The sequence below is a fragment of the Rhinichthys klamathensis genome, unplaced genomic scaffold, assembly GCF_029890125.1.
Source record: "Rhinichthys klamathensis goyatoka isolate OS25496 unplaced genomic scaffold, OSU_Roscu_1.1 h1tg000147l_1, whole genome shotgun sequence".
NCBI lineage: Eukaryota > Metazoa > Chordata > Actinopteri > Cypriniformes > Leuciscidae > Rhinichthys > Rhinichthys klamathensis.
In genome coordinates, this window is record NW_026606682.1 from 762,186 (window position 1) to 783,675 (window position 21,490).

The 21,490-nt window shown below is 37.4% G+C and overlaps 3 protein-coding genes across 3 annotated transcripts; 2 read left to right on the forward strand and 1 right to left on the reverse strand.

Annotated features, from left to right (window-relative positions):
• Window positions 1–1,089: 1,089 nt before the first annotated feature.
• On the reverse strand, window positions 1,090–8,659 carry coq10a (coenzyme Q10A). Its single transcript, XM_056257918.1, has 5 exons — window positions 8,204–8,659; window positions 5,215–5,361; window positions 4,571–4,763; window positions 4,389–4,490; window positions 1,090–2,261 (listed from the first exon to the last, which is right to left on the reverse strand). The coding sequence occupies exons 1-5, from the start codon at window positions 8,341–8,343 to the stop codon at window positions 2,094–2,096; spliced, it is 750 nt and encodes a 249-aa protein (XP_056113893.1). The 5' UTR covers window positions 8,344–8,659; the 3' UTR covers window positions 1,090–2,093.
• A 901-nt stretch (window positions 8,660–9,560) lies between these two features.
• On the forward strand, window positions 9,561–11,973 carry si:ch211-148l7.4 (uncharacterized protein LOC563603 homolog). The gene is made up of 3 exons (XM_056257922.1): window positions 9,561–9,743; window positions 10,492–11,151; window positions 11,212–11,973. Exons 1-3 carry the CDS (start codon window positions 9,664–9,666, stop codon window positions 11,948–11,950), a joined length of 1,479 nt encoding a protein of 492 aa, XP_056113897.1. The 5' UTR covers window positions 9,561–9,663; the 3' UTR covers window positions 11,951–11,973.
• A 1,953-nt stretch (window positions 11,974–13,926) lies between these two features.
• Window positions 13,927–21,080, forward strand: snrpg (small nuclear ribonucleoprotein polypeptide G). The gene is made up of 4 exons (XM_056257921.1): window positions 13,927–14,082; window positions 14,320–14,342; window positions 14,510–14,634; window positions 20,777–21,080. Exons 1-4 carry the CDS (start codon window positions 14,051–14,053, stop codon window positions 20,825–20,827), a joined length of 231 nt encoding a protein of 76 aa, XP_056113896.1. The 5' UTR covers window positions 13,927–14,050; the 3' UTR covers window positions 20,828–21,080.
• Window positions 21,081–21,490: the final 410 nt, after the last annotated feature.

Here is a 21,490-nt window from a genome sequence, read left to right on the forward strand (position 1 = left end):
TCTATTTCAATTTTTATTTTGACAATTTAGTTGAATAACCGATGACAGATAAAGCAGAATCCCAGTAAGAGTTTTATCTGAAAGAAAAATTATTCAATGACTTGTATACAGGCTTATATGGATATTTACTTATTGAATTGAAGATATCAAGATTAGATCACTAATTTCCAGAGACAAAAAAAAAATTACATCAATTAACCTCAAAACTGTTTTGCTTTTGATATATCGCTGACGGGGAAAGAGTTAGTGGATTGGTTAATTCAAGTTCAGTTTTAATGGTGAATTCTGTGTAACGATCTTCAGGTCAAGGCAGCATGAATAAGAAACTCCACTAGTCTCTCACGCTGTTATAAATACATGACCCAGATACCACCACCTTACTCAGATTGCCTCAACCTCCACTGCCAGCTTCACGCTGGATTCTTGGTTCCCTGGTGTTCACCACTGTCATGTTTTCACTAGTACTCCTGTATCTCCTCAGCGCTGAGACCGTTGTCCTTAAAGGTGAGCTAGCAATGTGCTACAACTTAAGAGGCAAGAAAGAAAACAAAAGGGTCAATGCATATGCTTTCAAATGAATCTGTTTTCAAGCAGTTCAATTAAAACACACACAAATTATAGGTTTTGAAATAAATTTATAGATTCTCAAAATTAAAATAAAAGCTTGTGCAAGATTATAACACTGACAACAATTAAGGTTCACTGAACAGATAACATTCATTTCATAGAGAATTTGTTCCTAAAACTGTGCTCTTCTCGCTCTAATGAAGCACTGATAATCTCTTTGGTTGTTATTCACAGTTGTTCAACCAAACATTCTCACTTAACAGACATTTAACAAGGTCTTTTTTTTTTTATGACACCCAAGGAATCTACTGATGGTGACGTTATTTCCATGGAAGACTCTTAGACGGGTGTTTGATACTCAATCGACATCTCGACAACGTTATTTGAAGTCATTTATAAATGCCATGAACACTTAGATAAGGCATTGAAATGGCTCAAAATAAAATCTGATAAAATTACCGTTCAAAAAAAAAAGTTTACTTGCCAGCTCATACTGTAGCTTTTCGAAGAAATCACAATAAATGAAGAAAGTAGTGTTTAAACAGACATTAATGTAGCAACAAAACAAAAAATGGCACAGTCTACATGAACAGGCACAAACTGGGATCACTATTAGGGAACAAAAGGCTGTCTTCTTCCATTTCTTTCATTTGGATTTCTCCAAAGCCCTGAGTTAGCATGCTAAATATAATTCTAAATTCACCTTCATTACAAATACACTACGTCTATAAACAAGTTTTTCTGTTCTCTATAAGGAGAAATATTTAGCTGGGAGAAATATTTGACGTCACTCTAACTGTATAATTTATGTTCGTTATATTTACAGTTGTGATTCAAGTCTCAAACCTCGAGTGCGACTTCTTGAGATGAATATTATAAATTCAGTGCAGTGTGAAAGTCAAGTAACTCATTGCAAGCATTTTGAATTCTCACTATATTCATATCTAGCTGTATGAAGGAATATTCCCGGTTAATCCGTGCTTTTCGCATGCTCTCGATTACCACAGAAAATAATATTGACTTAAAAGCATAAAATGCGTCAAAGCTGCGCATTTGCAGTGAGGCAAGTAAACAATGGTTGTGCTGTGTTTTATTGTTTGTTTTTAAAAACGGAGGAGCAAACCGAAATTATGTTCTGTGGTAATCAACAGTCAGTCAGCGTGCGACAGATTTCACCTAAAATATCCCTTTCAGTTTCAGTCATAAGTTCTTCAGATTTGGCCCCAACAAACCCATAGCAGGAAAAAATATGTAAACGAGATGAAACCCTAATAAAACGTTCGAGTGTTTGCTCCTCAACTTTTAAATCTTACCATTCAGAGCTGCAGCAATCAATTAACCTTCATTCACAGTCAAAAAGCAATGTTTGAGGTGCAATGCCTCAAATGAACTGAAATATCATCTATAAGTAAATGGTATCCATCGTACCATCCCAATGTAATCTAGTGATGTGATTTGTCATGCGATAACCGTCTAAAGAGTTTTGCGAGTTCCGGGTGCAGACGAGTCCTGTGTGATGATGCACCTCACGTTTGATGGATCTCGTGAAACATGAGCTCACGGGGTATCCTCGTCTCGGGCCCGTACAGTTTACACGCTCTCCGCTCGAACGCGGCCACCATCTGCTTCACCACCTCGTCGAAAAACACCGTAGCTAACTGCGAATGCAGCAGTGAACGGAACTCGAACGAGATCTGGGGGGAAGCCAACGACATCCAGAGAAAGAGAAACATTTACACACATGGTAGGTTTAACTTTACATCCTAACAAACATCACTGAGCAGTCCCACCCTAGAAACTGCTGCCGTCCACCAGTGTTATTGTTAACTAAAACTAATGTAGAAATAAAGAACAACTACATTGAAATAAACATTAAAAAAAACGTATTTTAACTGCATTTATAAAGATTTTCCATTTTAGTTTAAAGTATGAGAATTACTAAAACTAAAAACACTACAAAAAAATAAAACGGACCAAAAAAACTAAATTACTAAAACTAACAAGGACTTAAAATATAATAACTAATTAGAAATATTAATAAATACTAGGGGTGTGATGCAATATTAAAATGTGACGAGATTTCTCGTCGAGGTGAAAACTGAAGCCAGTCAGTTGAGTTTGTGGCAAAAACTTTTACAGTTCTTGTATTTTGTTGTCTTTTCTATGCATAACTGAAATGACATTCATTCATTCAAGCCGATTAATTAAAACTAGTGCTGTCAAACGATTAAAATATTTAATCGCGATTAATCGCATTAATGTCATAGTTAGCTCGCGATTAATTGCAATTAATCGCACATTTTTATCTATTCTAAATGTCTCTTGATTTCTTTTTGTCCCATTATTTTTTCTAATTTTAATGCTCTTATCAACATGGAAAAGTGGATCGGCTTGCTTTGTGCAAATGTTTTTTATTAAAAACAACATTGACATATACTGTGTTCAATTTCACACTAACATTCTCACTTGGAGCAAATGATCTCTCACACAACGTAACACTGTCCATCAATAAAAGGGTGAAAGAAATACTGAAGAGGTCCTGATATTGACGAGGGGGCGGAGAATTCGCATCAGCTGTGTGTGTGTGTGCTTGGCCATCATCAAGTGGTATTTCAGACTGGACGTGCTGCGATGATGATAGCTCAGTTCACAACGACAAAACACACCATTGACCATTTGGCAACTTTTTAAAAGTAAACTTTCAATTCAGAATCTTATTGGCATCCATTTCGGCGCATCGCGCTCGTCATCCACTCAAAACGTAACGTTAACCAACTATTTGGCCGGATCGCAACAAGTGTGTTTCCGGTCTAGCTAGATCCGGTGCTTTCAGACAGCACGCGGAATGCGCGGCGCTACGCCAGTTTTCAAAACTTTTTGGATGCCAAAACGTTTCTATTGGCCGCGCTGGTAATCGTCGCAGCGGCAAAACTATTTTGAACTTTGACCGCGGTGTACGTGCCGCTGCTCTTGGTCGACGAAGCAACAAAACGTCCTCGCACGGCACAAGCCATTCAAATGAATGGCGCAGCGCCGCGTCCTGTTGCAAAAGCATGTGAAAAAACTACAAAGTTTGCTAGGCCAAAAAGACCCGTTAATCGCGCGATTAAAAAAAAATGAATCACGTTAAAACGGGTTTGCGTTAACGCCGTTAATAACGCGTTTAACTGACAGCCCTAGTTAAAACATTTCAAAATGCACCTGCAGACTATTTTCCCAGGCATGAATTTTGACATTGAAGATTTCTTAAAAATACTGTAAAAAATCTCATCTCGGTTTGTTCTTGTAAACCCAATCACGTGTCTCGTTTAGTGAGCTAAGTGTCTCGTCACACCCCTAATAAATAGTATAGTACTATATTAATGATACTAAAATAACACTTCTGCCCAGTGCCATATGCCCTTTCACAAAGTCTTAATATTGTTTTTGGGGGTCTACTAGAATAGGTTTTCACGCTTGAATGTTAAAAAAAAACTATTATTTTTCACATATTTGACACTGTTCCAAGTCTGTCAGTAACGCTCTGTTTAGTTCCGGTCTCTATGAAGCTCCTCCTTCTGAAAAGCACAATGTGCTCTGATTGGTCGAGTGTGTTGTAATTGGTCGACTGCTTCAAGCGTGTTTTGAAAATGTCACGCCCCATTACCATAACCGTGTTCGATCCGGGCTGGAAAAAACAAGACATGCCGACGACAACTACAAACGCAACTTTTTTTGACAAGCTTGTCAGACCTAGTAACAATAAGCTTAGTATGGTGGATATCTAGGGTGGAGCTTAGCGATGGGTGACCTGGATGCAAACGTTTGTAATTGGTACTTACAGAGAAGTCTACAGTACATGTGCGAGGATAGCCAGGAATACCAGGACTAAACCGCCATATTGTCTCTAAGTGATTGAAGAGTTTACCATCCGAACACACCGCCTGAAATGGGATGAAATGTAATCAGTCATGAATTCTTACTTTGTGTTTCAGTGATGTAAAGCACACACACGATGACTTACTTTGACGAGATGTGGACGGACGTGGCTTATCATAGAAGTGTATCGTTCAACAACCGGAGGGAAGCCCACTTCCAGCTGGGCTTTGGCGTGACCGGCCCTTTTCATGATGGTTTGGGACTTTTTACACCATGGTACAAAGTGTTTGTAGTCATCCACATTGGCTACCACGTCATACATTTCTTGCATCGAGAACCTAAAGACCAAAACACAGGTAAATCTTTCCAATTTCAAAATTAAAGGGATAGTCAAAATCTATAAAAATCTACACAATCACTAAAACTGAAAATTTTAAAATAAAACTCATTTAAAACATTAAAAATGCTGTAAATAACACTAAAATAATACTGCAAATAAACACACAAAATAAACACAGATGAAAATTATATAAATGTGTATTGTTTTTATAGTATGTTTGTATTGTAATTTATTCTTATTGGTAGAACTACTTATTTTATTCAGTCATATTTTCTTTCTGTATATTTATGTCCCTGACTGTATTAGATCTATGTTTACAGCTGCCCTGCCTCCACTAGATCAATATAACACCACAAAAGCTTGCCTTCATCCTCCATAAAAAAGAAGAAGGGGTTGTTGTTCAGGATCAGACACTGGACCTAGTTAGGGAAGGGTAGAAGTCAACTTACCCTAGTATTCTCCTCTCTGAATACTCTTTTCTCTTTTTGGTGAGGCTGATGAAAGATCTCCTGTGAGGAGTAGGAGTCAAATCCACTTCAGAGAGACAGAGTGTGCGAGGGTAGCGAGTCATCAGGATCCCGCAGGAGGACAGGTGTCTGACAAAGAGGACAAATGAGACACAAGATTGTGTTAAATATAGTGCATGCTGGGCTTATACCCAGGGCTTGACATTAACACCGGCCAACCCGCCAAATGCGGGTGGACTTCACTGCTACTGGCCACTTTGGAGGGTTGAATTTTATATAATAAATACATTTTTCAATTATAATCTTTTAAAAAGGCATCTGAAAAAATAAACTGAGTGCAATGTAGTGTTGTCAAAAATATTCTGAAACGCTTCCAATACTCATTTTCCGCAGAATAGAGGCAAGATACCAGTTGCGCTTTCTCTCTCTCTCATCTCTCCGACAGCGAGTGACACACAAACCGCCTCACCTCACTCACTCGTTTCTTTTGCTCCAGATGAATATTGTTGGCGTTACAGGGCTTGAATAGGCTTTATGCACAGCTTCACTACTTCCTGTACTTCAGCCAGCTCCTTTGTTTCCTGTCTGCCATTATTGGACAAACTGATTAATCCAGGTGTGCCTGATTATTGTTACTGAGGCCAGGCACACCTGGATTAATCAGTTTGTCCAATAATGGCAGACAGGAAACAAAGGGGCTGGCTGAAGTTCAGGAAGTAGTGCAGCTGTGCATAAAGCCAATTTCGGAGTGGGATTGCGCATAATTTTACAAATTTCCCACAGATTTTGTGCTCACACCCAGAGCCAGAGAGAAAGAGTTGCGACACTCTTTGATGTCGCCGCGACGGCTGTCACGTGGTTCATGTAAGCCCCATTTAGTTCCAAAACGTACGCGGGCTGTCATGTTCTTCTATGGACAGACAGCAGCGATTGCATTATTAAACGGTAAATATAAAATAAAACACACACCCAAGTACTTTTTAAGCTGTTATTGCGTTTTGTTAATGTCAGTTTTGCATTTGGAGTGGCAGGGTGACAACTTAGATAAGTTTTAGGCTTTATTTTTGGAGGGAAACGCTAGTGTTCATGTTCGCATGGGTAGTAATAGCACTGGCTTTAGCGGCTCTAACTTAACTTTTCCATGTCATTCATCTGATGATGGACGTCTCATGATATTTATTTTAGCACAACTGGGCTGTATTAGGCTATTGATTCCCGTGATCTTGCTTATAAATTCCACTTCGTGATCACGCAAAGAGGTCTGCGGTGCGTTCAGAATTCCAACCAACATAAAATATAAATAATTACGCTGTGCATGTACAAATGAATGATTTAGGAGGGAATAGACTGCTCCCATAACGTAGAAAGCAACGACTATATACAGCAATGTTCGGTAAATATTCAACCGAAAAATATTCTTCATAAAATTAAACCGGAGAGATAGTTAATGAGTGAATTAACTATGTTCCTAAATACATATAAGCACATGCATAGCCCTAACCCATTTAAATAAATGAATTGTGTGTGTGTGTGTGTGTGTGTGTAATATTATATATAGGCTATATATATATATATATATATATATATATATATATATATATATATACACACACACATATAAAATATTATTAAAAATATTATATATTATATACATCAGGTTACCAGTTAGCTAACGTTAGTGAAGTGTTGGTCACGTAAGCTATCGCTGCAATTAACCTATTATCTTCCAATAAACATTTACTAAAACTGGCTACATAAAATATAACTACAGACTAGATTCACGAGAGGTCGGCTAATGTGCGTAAAAGTAAAAAAAAATACAGTAATTTCATTCATTTACCAGCGAACGTACTTCTGAAGCACTGAAAATGAATGGGGTTCAATGGGGGAACTATCAGTGTTTGGAACTATCGGCTGCTCCACGACACGCGTTACTTCCGCATTCCAAAGTTCCTATGGCGGTCTATGGGAGTGTCGCAACTCTCTCTCTCTATGGCTCTGCTCACACCCAAAGTGCGCGCAGATAAAGCCGCCTCTCAGTACTAAAATTTGTTCTTTTTCACTGCTTATTGCGCTTAAACAGTCCAATACACACACAAAATAATTTCAAAATGCAGGCCTTGTTTTAAGTGAACGTAAACAGTTGAGAAATAAACCGTGTAACAGTATAATGGCTCTGTGTGTCAGGTCTTAAAGTGACAGCAGCCTAATATACCTGCTGCCAAACTATAAAATAATTAAAAAAAATTCTATATGGCAGTTTTCCCCCATGGTATCGATGTCAAAATTGTGGCCAGTGAAAATGCTGAGTGGCTAGTAACTTTGGAAAACCACTAGCCACAGTGGCTGCTGAGCATAAAAGTTAACGTCAAGCCTTGGTTATAGTATTATGATTAGTATATTCATGGAACTACCATGATGACACATGTCTACAAACCATGCTTCAAAAATTTTTATTTGCAGTCAGTCACATTACACAATATAAGAGCATTCCCCCAACCATGGTAAGATTACAAGTATAAGAATACATTTCTTTAAGAATCTTTGTCATTTTATTTATTCTTTATTGTTTTAATAATCATGGCAAATAAGTTCTCACTGTGTTTTTCTTAACTTTAGTGCCTAATTATTAAGGTTCTGAAAACTATGGTACACACAGGCCACACATACAGTAGTGTAAAATAGGGGTAAAATGTTCACCATAAAAATAAATAACAAAGCTTTTTATACTGACATCCCAACATAATTACGATTCTGCGGCAACAACTAACAATTCTAATAGTGTTTTATCGGAAATTTTACCATGGTAATTTTGTGGGGGAGGTGTTTCCCATCTCGTTTTGTTCAGCGATGTGACACACCAATGGTTCAATAAAAGCCTCTTTTGTGGTGTGTATATAATATTTGTATGTTTATAACATATATTCTATAATTTAAACCGGACTGATGAAAAGTGCGTGCGGTATTTTACCTTATGGACCAGTGCTGTATTCTCTCTCTGCATCTAAACGGGCTGCTGGAGCGACACGGACCGACAGTCGCTATTTCCAGAAACTCACTGAATGTCCGAACACCCATCGGGATCCGCCGGGCGCCTCCTGACACGGCCATCAATAAAATAGCGTGACCTTTCAAATTAGTGTAAAATTATGCCGACTAATCTTGAATAACACGATTAACACAGTAATAAACAAACGGGCGCTGTCATCTCTAGTTGAGTTGGCTTTTTTAGTGACCAAATCCCCGCTGAGCGCTGGTTGCAAGTATCATATTTCGACTTCAAGATAATCATCTACTGAAACAATAGTCCTTTATCCTACGATTCCTCCGAAACCGATTGAGGTTAAACCGGTGAAGCCTTCATAAGCTGCCGGTGTGTGGAACACACTGTTCTGATGTATGACCGTGCGGACAGGTGCAGCTGCCGCCAACTGGACCGGAGGAGGACAGAATGTCACATAAAAACAAAAATATTATAATTTCAATTCTAAACTCTGTTTAAATCATATTATTAAATTATATATGTATATAAAAACCCATGACATTGACGAACAGATATTAATAATCGTAATAAACAAGGGGGTGTAGTAGTTTCATTCCAACTCACCAGGGGACGATGTTGTGCGGTTTGAACACATTTCATAATAAAAGTCTGCTACTTGCGTTCTCTTCACATTCATACAAATATAAATGTTACTGTTTAAAAACTTAAAATTATAGACTGTTATAGGGATTATTAATGATATATGTAGATAAAAACCCATGACATTAACGAACTGATATTAATAATCGTAATAAAAAGGGGTGTCATGTCATTTCATTCCAACTCACTAGGGGACGATGTTATTTCATAATAAAAGTCTGCCACTTGCGTTCTTATTTGATTTATAAAAATAAAAAAATAGAAATGTTACTCCTTAAAACTTATAAATATAAACTATTATAGTGTTTATTGATTTTTGAATTAGTTTTGTATTTGTATGTTTTATTTTAATATAAGTTTCTGTTTTAGTCATTTTGTTATGTGCTTTTTGGCACTTTTTTTATTTCAGTTTTAGTAGTTTATGTTTTTAAACTAATACTTGCATTTGTATTTATATTTATATTATAATTAAATGAACAAAAACGATTTTTATAATTTTAGGTAATAACAGCACTGTTGAGCACTTGATAAATGCACTTATAATAATTTATAATCAAACGTGTAAGCCATTTCTAAATTGTTATAAGAAAGTCATTTCTTGGGTCATATTGAATTTATTTTATTAAAACTGTGATAATAAATCGGAGTAGCGCATGTGAAACTCGTTCATTTGGGATGATGGGAGTTGTAGTTCTTAAAACTGCCCGAACTAGTTCGGTAGAAGTGCATGGTAGTTGATCTGAAAGTCCGTTTGGGTCTAACCTCAAAACTTCGTGCATTTGGCGTTCATGAACGCAAAAACCTCTGCTGTAATGTCCACACAGAGGGGCGAGAAAAACATTTTGAGTGATACAAAGTCCTCGAGTGGGTGAGTTTGAATGTCAGCAGCGTAGCAAGACAGCTAGTAAACTCTTCCTGTGTCAGTGTTGCTTTAATGCTCCATGTAGTTTACCTAAGTGTCTACATTATATAGCTAAGCATATCCGTTTGTTTCACTATTTTTGATCGTTTTTTCCTAGTCAAGTATGTAAACCTGTTCTTGCAATGCAATTTAAAAACTTGTATACTAATTTATTCCAGCAACCATTACTCCAGTCTTCAGTGTCACATGATCCTTCAGAAATCATTCTAATATGCTGATTTGGTCCTCAGTTATTATCAATTATTATTGGTGCTCAATTATTAATAATGGTTCGTATTATTATCACTGTTGAATATAGATTTTGCTAATTGATATTTTGGTGGAAACTGATATATTTTTTCAGGATTCTCTGATGAATAGGAAGTTCATTGAACAGAATTAATTTGAAATATAAATTGGATGATCCTTTATACATGACGGTTTATTTTAATTCATATATTATGTCTTTGCTGAATAAAATTATGTTTTGTTTTTTTTAATCTTCAAACTTTTGAATGATAGTGTCACTAAACAGTTATTTTAAATTGTGGTAATATTTCACAATATTACTATTTTTACTTTATTTTTGATTAAATAAATACAGCCTTGGTGAGCCTTCTTACAAAAACACTAAAAAATTCAAATGGAAATTAAATGATTTGTGACTGAATGCCATTAATTCAATTTATTTTTTTTGTGTGGTATTTTCATACAGGAATATGGATTCTGTACGCTGCAACTGGAATGGGGCAAAAGGGGACCAGATATCCACTAGGTCCAAACCCATGTCAGACACTTTATCCAAACTGGCTCAATTGATCACTTGCATGGAGTATAAACCAAAACCTCAGACGTCTTCCTCCATCCGCAAGGACTGCGGCCACGAATTCTCGGAACTGAACGACCTTGTGCATCACCAGGAAAAAGAGCTTGCCCTACAAAAGCTCCATTGCTGTCAACGGTGTGGCCAAAAGTTTGCTTTGCTCTCTAGTTTGCAGCTACACAAGTGCCCTGGTTCCTCATCTATGTGCCAGACGTGCAGAGGGAAACCTACAAGGAGTTCTTCGTGCCCTTCCTGCGGGAGCGAACCTTCAGGCCCACATCGCCCGGAAGATCCCTTCAGTCAAGACAACAGCCCCTACGCGTGCGCCCCATGCGGACAAGCCTTCAGCCACAAGCAAGAGCTGCTGCACCACCAGCAGGCCGGAGGCTGTCAGCCCGCAAAAACTCTCAAACCGCCCTTGCCACCGTCTCCGAGCGCCAGCGCGTCTCTTTCTGCTTGCACTGTGTGTTCCAGAACGTTCCGTTCTTCTGCTGGACTCGCCTGCCACATGCGCTTTTCCCCCGCACATACGAAAAGCAGCGTGAAGACGACGTTCCCATGCCGCACCTGTGACAAATCGTTTCCTAAAACATCACTGCTCCTCCAACACAGGAAAGAGGAACACCTTCGCAGCAGGAAGAAGAAGAAGAAGAAAGTTCTCTCAAGTAAGTTGTTTCCATGCCGTTCCTGTGACAAATCCTTTCCTAAGACATCACTGCTCCACCGGCACAGGAAAGAGGAACACCGTCGTGAAATAAAGGAGAAAGCTCTGAGGAAGGAGAACTCTGAGAAAGCTCCCAGGCGAAGGCGGAAAGGTGAGACGTATCCGTGCCTTGGCTGCGGGAAAGAGTTCCTGCACCATCTGACGCGCTGGGCGCATTTCAAACACTGCGCCTCTCCCCGTGCTGACGCAGCTCGGTGTGACCCGAAGGGTGCAAAGGATCTCAGACCTTCCCAAGAAAATCGACCAAGGAGAGGTAGGCCGAGGACCAAAAATCTGACGGAAACCAAGCAAGAGGAAGAAGTGGAAAGGAATGAGCAGGATGAAGACGAGGATGGCGAGTATCCTTGTACGTCTTGCGATCAGGTCTTTAGCTCTAAAGCTGCGCTGCATGCGCATGAGGAAGTCCACGAGGAAGTGCCTGAAGGAGTTCATCAACCAGCCGACACGTGCAGGTGTTGTAGTGTGTGCGCAGGTGGGATTCCCCTCTCGCAGATTCCAGAAGATTGTGAAAAGAAAGTCTATCACTGTGTGCCATGTGCCGAGGCCTTCATAGCCCTGGACACTTTTCTAGAGCACTGCCAGAAACATCTGATACGTGAGAATCAAGATGAATTCAGTGATGACTGAAAGAGCTTCCTTAAAAAAAAAAAAGAAAAAAAAAAGGAATTGTTCACTCAAAAAACAAGACATATTTTCTCACCTTCATTTTTTTCTCACATAACTTTTTTTTTTTTAAACCACTACATAAAGTTAGATAAAAGCACTATTAAAGTGCTCCAAAAACTATTGAAAATAAGTGTTGTTGTTTTTTTGCATGTGTGTGCATTTCAAATAAAAAGCTAAAAGAATATGGGTTTTTATGAGATGAAGGTGAATAAATAATTACACATTTTTAATTCTTGGGTGAGCTGATCCTTTAAAGAGATAGTCGACCTAATGATGAAAATTCTGTCATCATTTACTCACCCTCATGTTGATCGAAACCTGTATGACTTTCTTTCTGCTGCTTAACACAAAAAAAGATGTTTAGCAGAATGTTGATAACCAGACAGTTTTGGTTTCCCATCGACCTCCATTGTTTTTTTTTGTGTATACAGTAGAAGTCAGTGGGAACCAAAGTTGTTTATTCACCAACATTCTTCAAAATATGTTTGGAAAGACATGTGGTTGAGTAATTGATGACAGAATTGTCATTTTTGGGTGTACTGTCTCTTTAAGGGCAGGGAAATCTCTTCTGCAGACTTCTATCAGGAATTACATTCATCAGGCATTTTTGATTTGGGTAAATATTATCAGTATTGTACAGATTTTGATTTCTGTAGTTCGTGAGGTATAATGTTGTAACAGGATAACGCACTCCCGCTACATTGAGCCAAACTGCCTGACAAATAACAGAGGCCTTCGATAATAATGACAAGCCTATATTATTTTGTCAGATACGGGTACTCAATTAAAACCACTTCTACTCGCAGCATAGGATAGGATTCTGCTCTAGGATACATTTTTTTCCCATACTTTCACACATACCTTGAAGACATATATCCATTATGTTACTGTGAGAATATGGGGATTTGATTTTTTTTTTTACGCATACAGCACTTCTGTTTTCTAAATGGCCAGTGCCTTTGCTGAAACATAAAATCAGCTAAATGAATGTCCTTGTTGTGTTCTGTCAAGTTGGGGGACATAATATCTGTGAGATTTGTCTACTGAAGTTTTGCGGCCTGTTTTGTTATATTGCATTCTACTCAAGCATTGTGAAATTTCTGTTTGTATTTAGTCAAGGAAGCAAAGTAAGCTTTATTCTTATAACATTTTATAGTCAAAATATATCACAGTCTGAGAATTTGTATTTCAAAGTCAGAGGTTTGCTGCTGAACGTTGTGCATAGTCTAACATGTTAAGGTGTAGAATTACATTAAAGATATTAACCTGTTTTACATACATGATATTTTATGCTATCAGGCCAAATATTGCAAGTAGCCTATAACTTAATTACTTTCTTTCTGTCTCATTAGATGAATAATGCTAAGGAAAAAGCTAATTTTACTGCAGTTTTGTTTAATTTCTTTATCAGGGGGTCTTAATCTTCATTTGTTTTATGTAACACTTCTAAAAATTTTTCTTCCTGACAGCAAATGGGCCGCAGTGTTTTTTGTCAAGCTTTTTTTTTTTTTGCACAGACCATTGTTGTTGTTTTTTGTCTTTAAACACTGTATCAAGTCCACTTTATGGCTCACATTGTACATGATGAGTGCAAATATATATATATTTTCCTTCAAATCTTTAATTATAAATATAGACTGGAGGCATTTTGAATTTAGTTCTCTACATTAATCTCTGTGTGTGTTTACTAGCAGCTACCTCCAGTATCACCTGCTTTGTCCCAAGCCAAGATGTGTGAGGGTTTAATTTTCAGAAAATGTACCTCATCACATTGAAATTGTTTTTGAATAAATTTTTTTAAAACGTTTGGTAGTTGTTGTTGTTATTTTTGTCGCTTTTAAAACATGACAAATAGTACAAACGAAAGACAGCATTAAAAATAATGTTATTGAAGTTCGTCCTCCGCTACAGTAGGGGGCGAAATCGCACACGGTGACTGGTCTAGAAAATCCCGCGACCTCGTACGACACTTCCTGCACTTCAGGCATTCTTTTATCCGCTGAATGAAACGTGTTTCAAACGTTTTTGTTTCACAAAAGTATTAGATCTAACTAAATAAACATGAGCAAAGCACATCCACCTGAGCTGAAGAAGTAAGTATTTCAAGCCTTTGTGTGAATGGAATCATAAGCGTCTTAGAAAGCACGATAGATTTTAGCACTGCGTTATTCTACTGTTTTAGCCAGTGTGTCTGCAGTTATTTTCGAAAACAGCATTATTCTCATTTAATGCACAGATATATTGTCCAGTATCTGTAGTGTATTGGCATTGTATCTGTAGTTTTGTATTATGGTTTAAATACAATACTTGTTTTGTTCTTTCCTTTTAAGATTTATGGACAAGAAGCTTTCGCGTGAGTATAATGCTTGTTTTTTCCCCTCACAAATTATTATCCATGTACATTACATGATCATCTATGTATTAAACTACACAATATCTGTGTTCAGAATCACTGTCTAATGGCTTTTATTCAAATGTGCATTTCTTATGTGGTGATGATGTGTTTGTGTACACTTCCAGTGAAGCTCAACGGTGGTCGTCATGTTCAGGGCATCTTGCGTGGATTTGATCCCTTCATGAATCTGGTCGTTGATGACACTATAGAAATGGCTACAGGAGGACAAATGAACACCATTGGGATGGTGGTACGTACTCAATACCACAATCTATTACAGAACTCATTTTGGAAACATAACTTGCTGACATAAGTATAGAAATAATGCACCATGTTTAGTAGAGGTGTGAATATTCCCTTGCCTCATAATTCGATGTGATTATGATTTAGAGGGTAAAGATTTGATTCTAAAATGATTCTAGGTGCACCACAATGCATCTTTTCCTCCAATTCTTTTAGTAATATTAATTAATATATTAAATATCACAATATGGTTCTTTTATCTTTTGTTAGTAAAAAGAATCACTGCATAGTCTTAAGTGTATAAAGTAAAAATGGATTATTAAAGCTACAAAAGTTATTCAGTCAAAGGCGTTGAGTGATTCCCTCTTTTGTTGTTTGAATCAGATTTTCCATTTGCTTAAGACATAACTGACTGTTTACGTGAATACATTACAGACAGATATTTTGAAATATTTGTGTGCATCTGCCATTTAACTGTTTAAGCGCAAAACACTGCTTAAGAGAGAGGCATCATTCTGTGTGCACATTTTGTGTGTGTGTGTGTTAGTCAGCTTGCGCTTATTGTTTCAGCACTGGTCGTTCACACTTCAGATTTGAAAAAGACTCAACAAAAGGATGCGCAAAGCTGGAAAAATGGGAATGTAGAGGGTGGGAAGAAGGCAGACAACAACCAATAAAACAGACCTACAACACTCATTATACAGGCAAATGAATATTAAAATATGGGTGGAGTATTAAAAGTATTTAAAAAAAAAAACATGACACCAAACTCACAAAAAGCTTAATATTAGAGACTTTTAACAACTATCATGAACAAATCAAATATGTTTTGATAAATTATTCTTAGAAATATCAACAAATCAGTATTAAATATTATAGCTTTGCAGAGCTGACGGTCCATATGAAAAATGGGGAAGAAATAAGGTCTAATAATATTTTCATTACGTTTACGAAGCACTTCAATCCCTGAACAAATGACACAGCTCAGTTTAATGCAGAAAGAATAAAGGCATAGGTACTTTTTTGTCCATTCTTATTTGAATTTTCAGTCTACTTCTGTGCATCTACTACTGTGTATCAGAATAATTCATCACCCTGTCATCCCGTTCATAACCAGACGTATCACTGTCCTTATTTGCACACATTTATTTCATTTTAAGACATGATGAAATTTAGTGGTGCACGATATATCGGCCGCCGATATAATATCGGCCGATATGGTCAATTTTTTACACATCGGTATCGTTCCGATGTTAAAATAGGGCAGATGTGAACAGGCCGATAATCATGTCCTGTCTATTTGACGTGTGTGTGGATGTGAGTGCGGGGGCGGGGGATGTTTGTTTTTGCGATGAGCGCATGTACGAGCGCAAGTCCTGTCAGTTTAAACATCAAGCGCAAGAAGACTGGAACTTGCGCGCTGTTTTCTGTCAGCCTTACTAAGGCGTAGTTTTGTACCGCCAAAGCCTTATTTGACCGGTGAGTGATGTAGATGACTGACTGCTGCGGCTTGTTTAACTGAGAGAACGAGCAGAGAGAGTGAAAGCCCGGTCCCGCGCTCTCTCCTCTCTCTCTCTCTCTCTCTCTCTCTCTCTCTCTCTCATCTCTCTCTCTCTCTCTCTCTCTCTCTCTCTCTCTCTCTCTCATCTCTCTCTCTCTCATCTCTCTCCTCTCTCTCTACTCTCTCTCTCTCTCTCTCTCTCTCTCTCTCTCTCTCTCGTCTCTCTCTCTCTCATCTCTCTCTCTCTCTCTCTCTCCTCTCTCTCTCTCTCTCTCTCTCTCTCTCTCTCTCTCTCTCTCTCCTCTCTCTCTCTCTCTCTCTCTCATATTAATGAATTGAGTTGACTGAATATCTTTGAGAATGCAACGATGGTAAAAGGTCGGAAGACCGTTTTTTTTTTTTTTTTTTCTGAACTACCACTGGTTGTGAATTGTGCTAAAATAACGTTGCCTTATCTTCTCTGAAAAGCTTTCCACACATTCAGATGACAAACCACACTTTCAATAAACTATCTAGTGATGAAATGTTTTCTGTGTTGAGACAAATCTTGTGCGATGTCCTAAACTGCCGGATAATCACACAACGTGTGTGCCGTGGTCCGTTAATGACACGTCCGATTCGCGAACTAATGACTCCTTTGAACCGATTCACTTTAATGAATGGTTAAAACAACTGATCTGTCCAACACTGAAGTCAAGAGACATAAATCGGAAACACTTTACAATAAGGTTCCATTTATTAAAGTGTAGTTAACTACATTAGTTAACATTCTATTAATATTAGTTTCTATGCGGATTTACTCCATGACAAAACCGCCCCAGTCATTCTAGAACAGGGGTCACCAACACGGTGCCCGCGGGCACCAGGTCGCCCCCAGGGACCACATGAGTCGCCCGCAGGCCTGGTCTAAAAATAGCACAACTCAGTAGTGAGCTGCGTCTGAAATGTAATTGTATTCTGTTGATATTCTTTTCAATCACACCTGTTGCATTTATATAGCATATATTTATATATTTATATTTAAAAATGACAATATCTTCTGTTCATTATACATGAGTTTAGATAAGTTTAGGTGAACTCTGACTTACTCTAGTTCAGGGGTCCAAACGTCGCTCGCGAGCTACCAGTAACGTTAGCTCGTGGCCTGATTGGAGGTTGCTCGTCAAGGAGCCGTTCACATATCGAGTCTTTTGCGTCCTCACTCAGTTCGTTATTTCAAATGTAGGTGCGAGGCAAGCGCGCTCATAATTAAAGCGACGCGCTATTTTTTTCCAGGTGCAGCGAGATGAAAAAAATGCAACTATTCAGTATGGCCGCAAACGTACCGCAGGTCAACCATCAGCTTCACCCTTTCCATAACAACATTGAAAGCTCAGTCAACATGAAGGATGGGGGTGCACCCAAACTACTACGGGTGTTTTTCTCTTCTCCGTAAATAAATCTTGTAGCAGAGCTACAGCAAGTGTTTTTCGGTGGTGAAATCTATTAGCTACTAAAACTTCTTTGTCATTGTGGAGAGCGCAGTGCATGGTTGCATAGCAACGACAGACGCCACGGGAAAATCAGATCGAATTTTACTCTTAATAATAAAAGATAAGCTAATGTGCATTGTAAAAGTCAGTAATTTATCTTTTTTGGCTCATTCTTTTTATAAAAATGATTTAAAGGCTGAAATATGTGAGGTTTATATTTTTATAAAACATTTTTTGTCAAAACTTATTTGAACTTGTACATACTTGTACAGTAGGCTAGATAACATGTTGCAAGACACTCCTTTAAAATCTAGCCATAATTTTTAATGTTATTATTTTAATGTTTATGTAAACAAAAAGTGCATATTGATGCGGATTTATTTGTTATTTGCTGGTTTTCGACATACAACTTAGTGAATTGATTTCATTGTGTAGTATTAGTACTTTTTGAACAGGATTCTGTGATTACCGTGATCATTTTGGTCACTAATGAAATTAAATTATCATGCCATTTCATATCTAGTCATGATGAACTATAAAATCAACTATAATTATGTGTTTTTACAATATAATATGCAAAGTACAATTTTCTATAAAAAAAATAATCTCTGATTCTGTTCTTTTCTCTGACATTTAAGGGTGACATAGGCATACAAAAACCCTTTTAGGTATAAAATAGTTTAGATAGTTGTTAATATGCAAGTTATGAGACATTATTTCAGAGATTTAAGTATTGTATTACATGAGTAGCTCTCGGCCACTTTCATTTTTAAAAAGTAGCTCTCAAATGAAAAAAGGTTGGAGACCCCTGTTCTAGAATGATTCATTCTTTCCAAATAGGACTATTGAAGTCATCTGGTGAAATTGTTTTTTATATGGCAATATATATCGCAGAAAAATAAAATACCGCAATGTCATTTTTTACCAATATCTTGCAGCCCTAATCCTCGCTATGTGTTTTCTATACAGACATCGGTAAATATCGGTATCGGCCATAACAGCAATATTGTTATCGGTATCGGCCACAATTTTCACATCGGTGCATCACTAATGAAATTTGTGCGCATATACGGTGATCTTTAATCACTTTTTAAAAGCAAGCATCTCCTGCACTTTATTTTCTCATTCATTCATGCTCTTTTGTGTAAAAACTGGATTGTAGGGGTGGTGAAAAAAATCGATTATTGATTAATCGCGAGTATGTTATGGACGAGTATGAATCGATTATTACATTTTCAAAAATCGATTTTTTATTATAAAAAATAAATAAAAATTGCATTATTTTATTTTGTAAAAAATTTAATACCGGAAGTTGAACGTCACGAACGCGCCCAGTTCCAGTTAGCAAGCGCGTGTAACGGCAGCCAGAGCGAGTGAGAGCAGGTGTGCCGGAGACACACTGGCTGCGTGGCGGCGTCTCAGCTGCGTGGTGTGTCCGTTTTTATTTCGGCTCCCATGTTAACAGGTTAGAGCTTGCACAGTGCACACTGCCTGCATGAGCCGTGCGGAAAAGAAATAGAAATAGAACCGACGCCTATTTTTCACGCGACACGCAAGCGTGTTGGAAGCGTTTCCAGGCAAAATAGAATAGGAAACGATGTTTATATGTCATTTTGTACACGAATACATATTAATAAATTACATTTTGATGTTTGAAAGTCTAGGTTTTGATATAAATTCAGATATCAATGTAATTTAAACAAATAATAATAATAATTATCGATTTTCAAATATTGCCATTATTTTTGCCTATATACAAATTTGTCATTTTTATTTTTTAAACAATCGAGTCCTGGTGTTCACTACAGAGGTCATAGCATAACATATGAATAAAATATCTCTTTTTTTTTTTCATTTGTTTCTTATGCTCTTAACAATGTTATTACATGAAGAAGAAAAAAAACTTTTGAAAAAAACGTTCTGGGCCTCAGGAGGATATAAAGATAATAGGCTACAATAACAACATAGTGTGTCTTCTGAGTGACGGTCCACCATCAGGCTAAATATAGGCTCTTTAAAGCTACACAAAATTTGTAAATGTTATTGAAATAAACAGACAGCCCACTTCCCTATTTTTCGGATTTTGGAAGATGTGTGATAACAGTTGAAATTGTTGTCGTAAAGGCAAGAGGCAAGAGTTGAAATTGTTGTAGTAAGGATTAACACACCGCTAACCCAAATGTAGACTGTCCCTCTATGTCACCTAGCAGCAGCGGCGCCGCGTCAGACACGTTTCTGGTGTGCAAAGACACAGAAAATGCGACGCAGCTGACACGCAACAGAAACGCCACGCTCACGCCACGCAGCCAGTGTGTCGTGTATAACTACACGACACAGAAAGTGCTTTGAGTTGTTGTTACTCAATAAAAGAGTTAAGTAATTCAGCAGCTGATTTTTTTAATACTGCAAACACTTTGTGGTGTATTTTCGTTTACTGTTGTGAAATGGAAAATCAATAATCGCTAATCGAGAATCGTTAATAATCGAAAATCGACTGTAATCGAATCGGGACTTCAATAATCGTAATCGAATCGAATCGGGAAATCAGACAGATTAACCACCCCTACTGGATTGTGCCTGAATATCTGCTTTCAAAAAGTTAGACGCATTAACTACGAAAATCAGATACAAGTGCTTTGCTTCAGAAGGACCTTTGTGCAACCTTTTATTAATATATAATGAGAGTACTTTATTTACAGTAAAACAGTACACTAATATGCACGATAGGCCTATTTAATTACATTACAAAAATGTATGCATCAATGCAGAATCGGGTCACGTCAGTGTAACTGTCGTAGGCTAGTAAGAGCTGCGCATGTAAACCTCACTCTCCTGATCTCAGAGGCGCTCTAGCGAGTAACGCTAGGGGTTGCGGTCTTTAGCCTCCTTGTTAGAGCACCCGCCTCCAATGCTGGAGACTATGGTTCGAATCCCGCTCGGAGTGTGTTGAGTAGAACCAGTTACATCAGCATACATGGTGCATCATAAAAACATTTATGTTCCACTGCTCTAATGTTTAGGTTTTAGTCCTATTGTTACATTTACATTATGGATTTTAAATGTATCACACAGCTGGATTTCAGATTTCTTTCTTTCTTCCAGTAGCTTCAGCTTAAGAGTGTTCTTATCTGTGCAGTGATGAATGATCTCCTGTTTCTGTTTTGGTGTTTCTTTAGGTAATCAGAGGAAACAGTATAATCATGTTGGAGGCTCTTGAACGAGTATGAGGAAGAAGACAGCTTTTCCCTGCTTCTCTGTATTTTTTTTTTTTTTTTTCATCCAGCCAGCAAATATCAAAATGGGTTTCTCATGTCGGTTTACAACAAAGACTGATTAATAATGCAGAAATCCTTGGTTGTTAAAATTCTGTTTTATATAAACATCCTTTTTTTGTTTTTATAAATTGCCTTGTGTCTGTAGAAATGTGTGTACACAATTCATAAAACATTTTTTGTGAATAAATGGACTACAATTTGATTATCCCTTTGTATTTATATTTGATTGGTGTAATATTCAACAGTGTTTTTCAGTGTCAACTTTTTTTCACCGTCTCAGTAACTTTATGGTTTTGAAGCCATTCAATAATCTTGATTTGTGAGTTCAAATGGTATAAAAATGTGTCAAACTGAGAACTTTACTTAAATAAATTAGTTTAAATGATTCCTTTGTCTAATCTAGCGCTATATTTTTGTTGACCATCATAGGACAGGATAGGATAGAAATAAGTAAATCAGTTTAAAAAATTTAAACTTGTCTTGGATCAAGAAAATAAATGCTGTCTAAAAATATACTATACAGCCGAATAAATGAGAAGAAATATTGTTTAAAAATGAGCTGCTTTGCATATGATTGTGCAAATGTAGTACACGTTAGACTCTAACATATATATC

Bases quoted from the DNA above. Each gene is read 5' to 3' on its own strand.
- coq10a (XM_056257918.1), bottom strand. From the start codon at position 8,343: ATGGCCGTGTCAGGAGGCGCCCGGCGGATCCCGATGGGTGTTCGGACA. The intron at 5,362-8,203 runs GTAAAATACCGC...CCTCTTTGTCAG, and splicing joins ATACAGCACTGGTCCATAAG to ACACCTGTCCTCCTGCGGGA. The intron at 2,262-4,388 runs GTAAGTACCAAT...GCTTCCCCCCAG, and splicing joins CATGTACTGTAGACTTCTCT to ATCTCGTTCGAGTTCCGTTC.
- si:ch211-148l7.4 (XM_056257922.1), top strand. From the start codon at position 9,664: ATGAACGCAAAAACCTCTGCTGTAATGTCCACACAGAGGGGCGAGAAA. The intron at 9,744-10,491 runs GTGAGTTTGAAT...ATTTTCATACAG, and splicing joins GATACAAAGTCCTCGAGTGG to GAATATGGATTCTGTACGCT. The intron at 11,152-11,211 runs GTTCCCATGCCG...CCTCCAACACAG, and splicing joins AAAAGCAGCGTGAAGACGAC to GAAAGAGGAACACCTTCGCA.
- snrpg (XM_056257921.1), top strand. From the start codon at position 14,051: ATGAGCAAAGCACATCCACCTGAGCTGAAGAA. The intron at 14,343-14,509 runs GTGAGTATAATG...GTACACTTCCAG, and splicing joins TATGGACAAGAAGCTTTCGC to TGAAGCTCAACGGTGGTCGT. The intron at 14,635-20,776 runs GTACGTACTCAA...GTGTTTCTTTAG, and splicing joins TGAACACCATTGGGATGGTG to GTAATCAGAGGAAACAGTAT.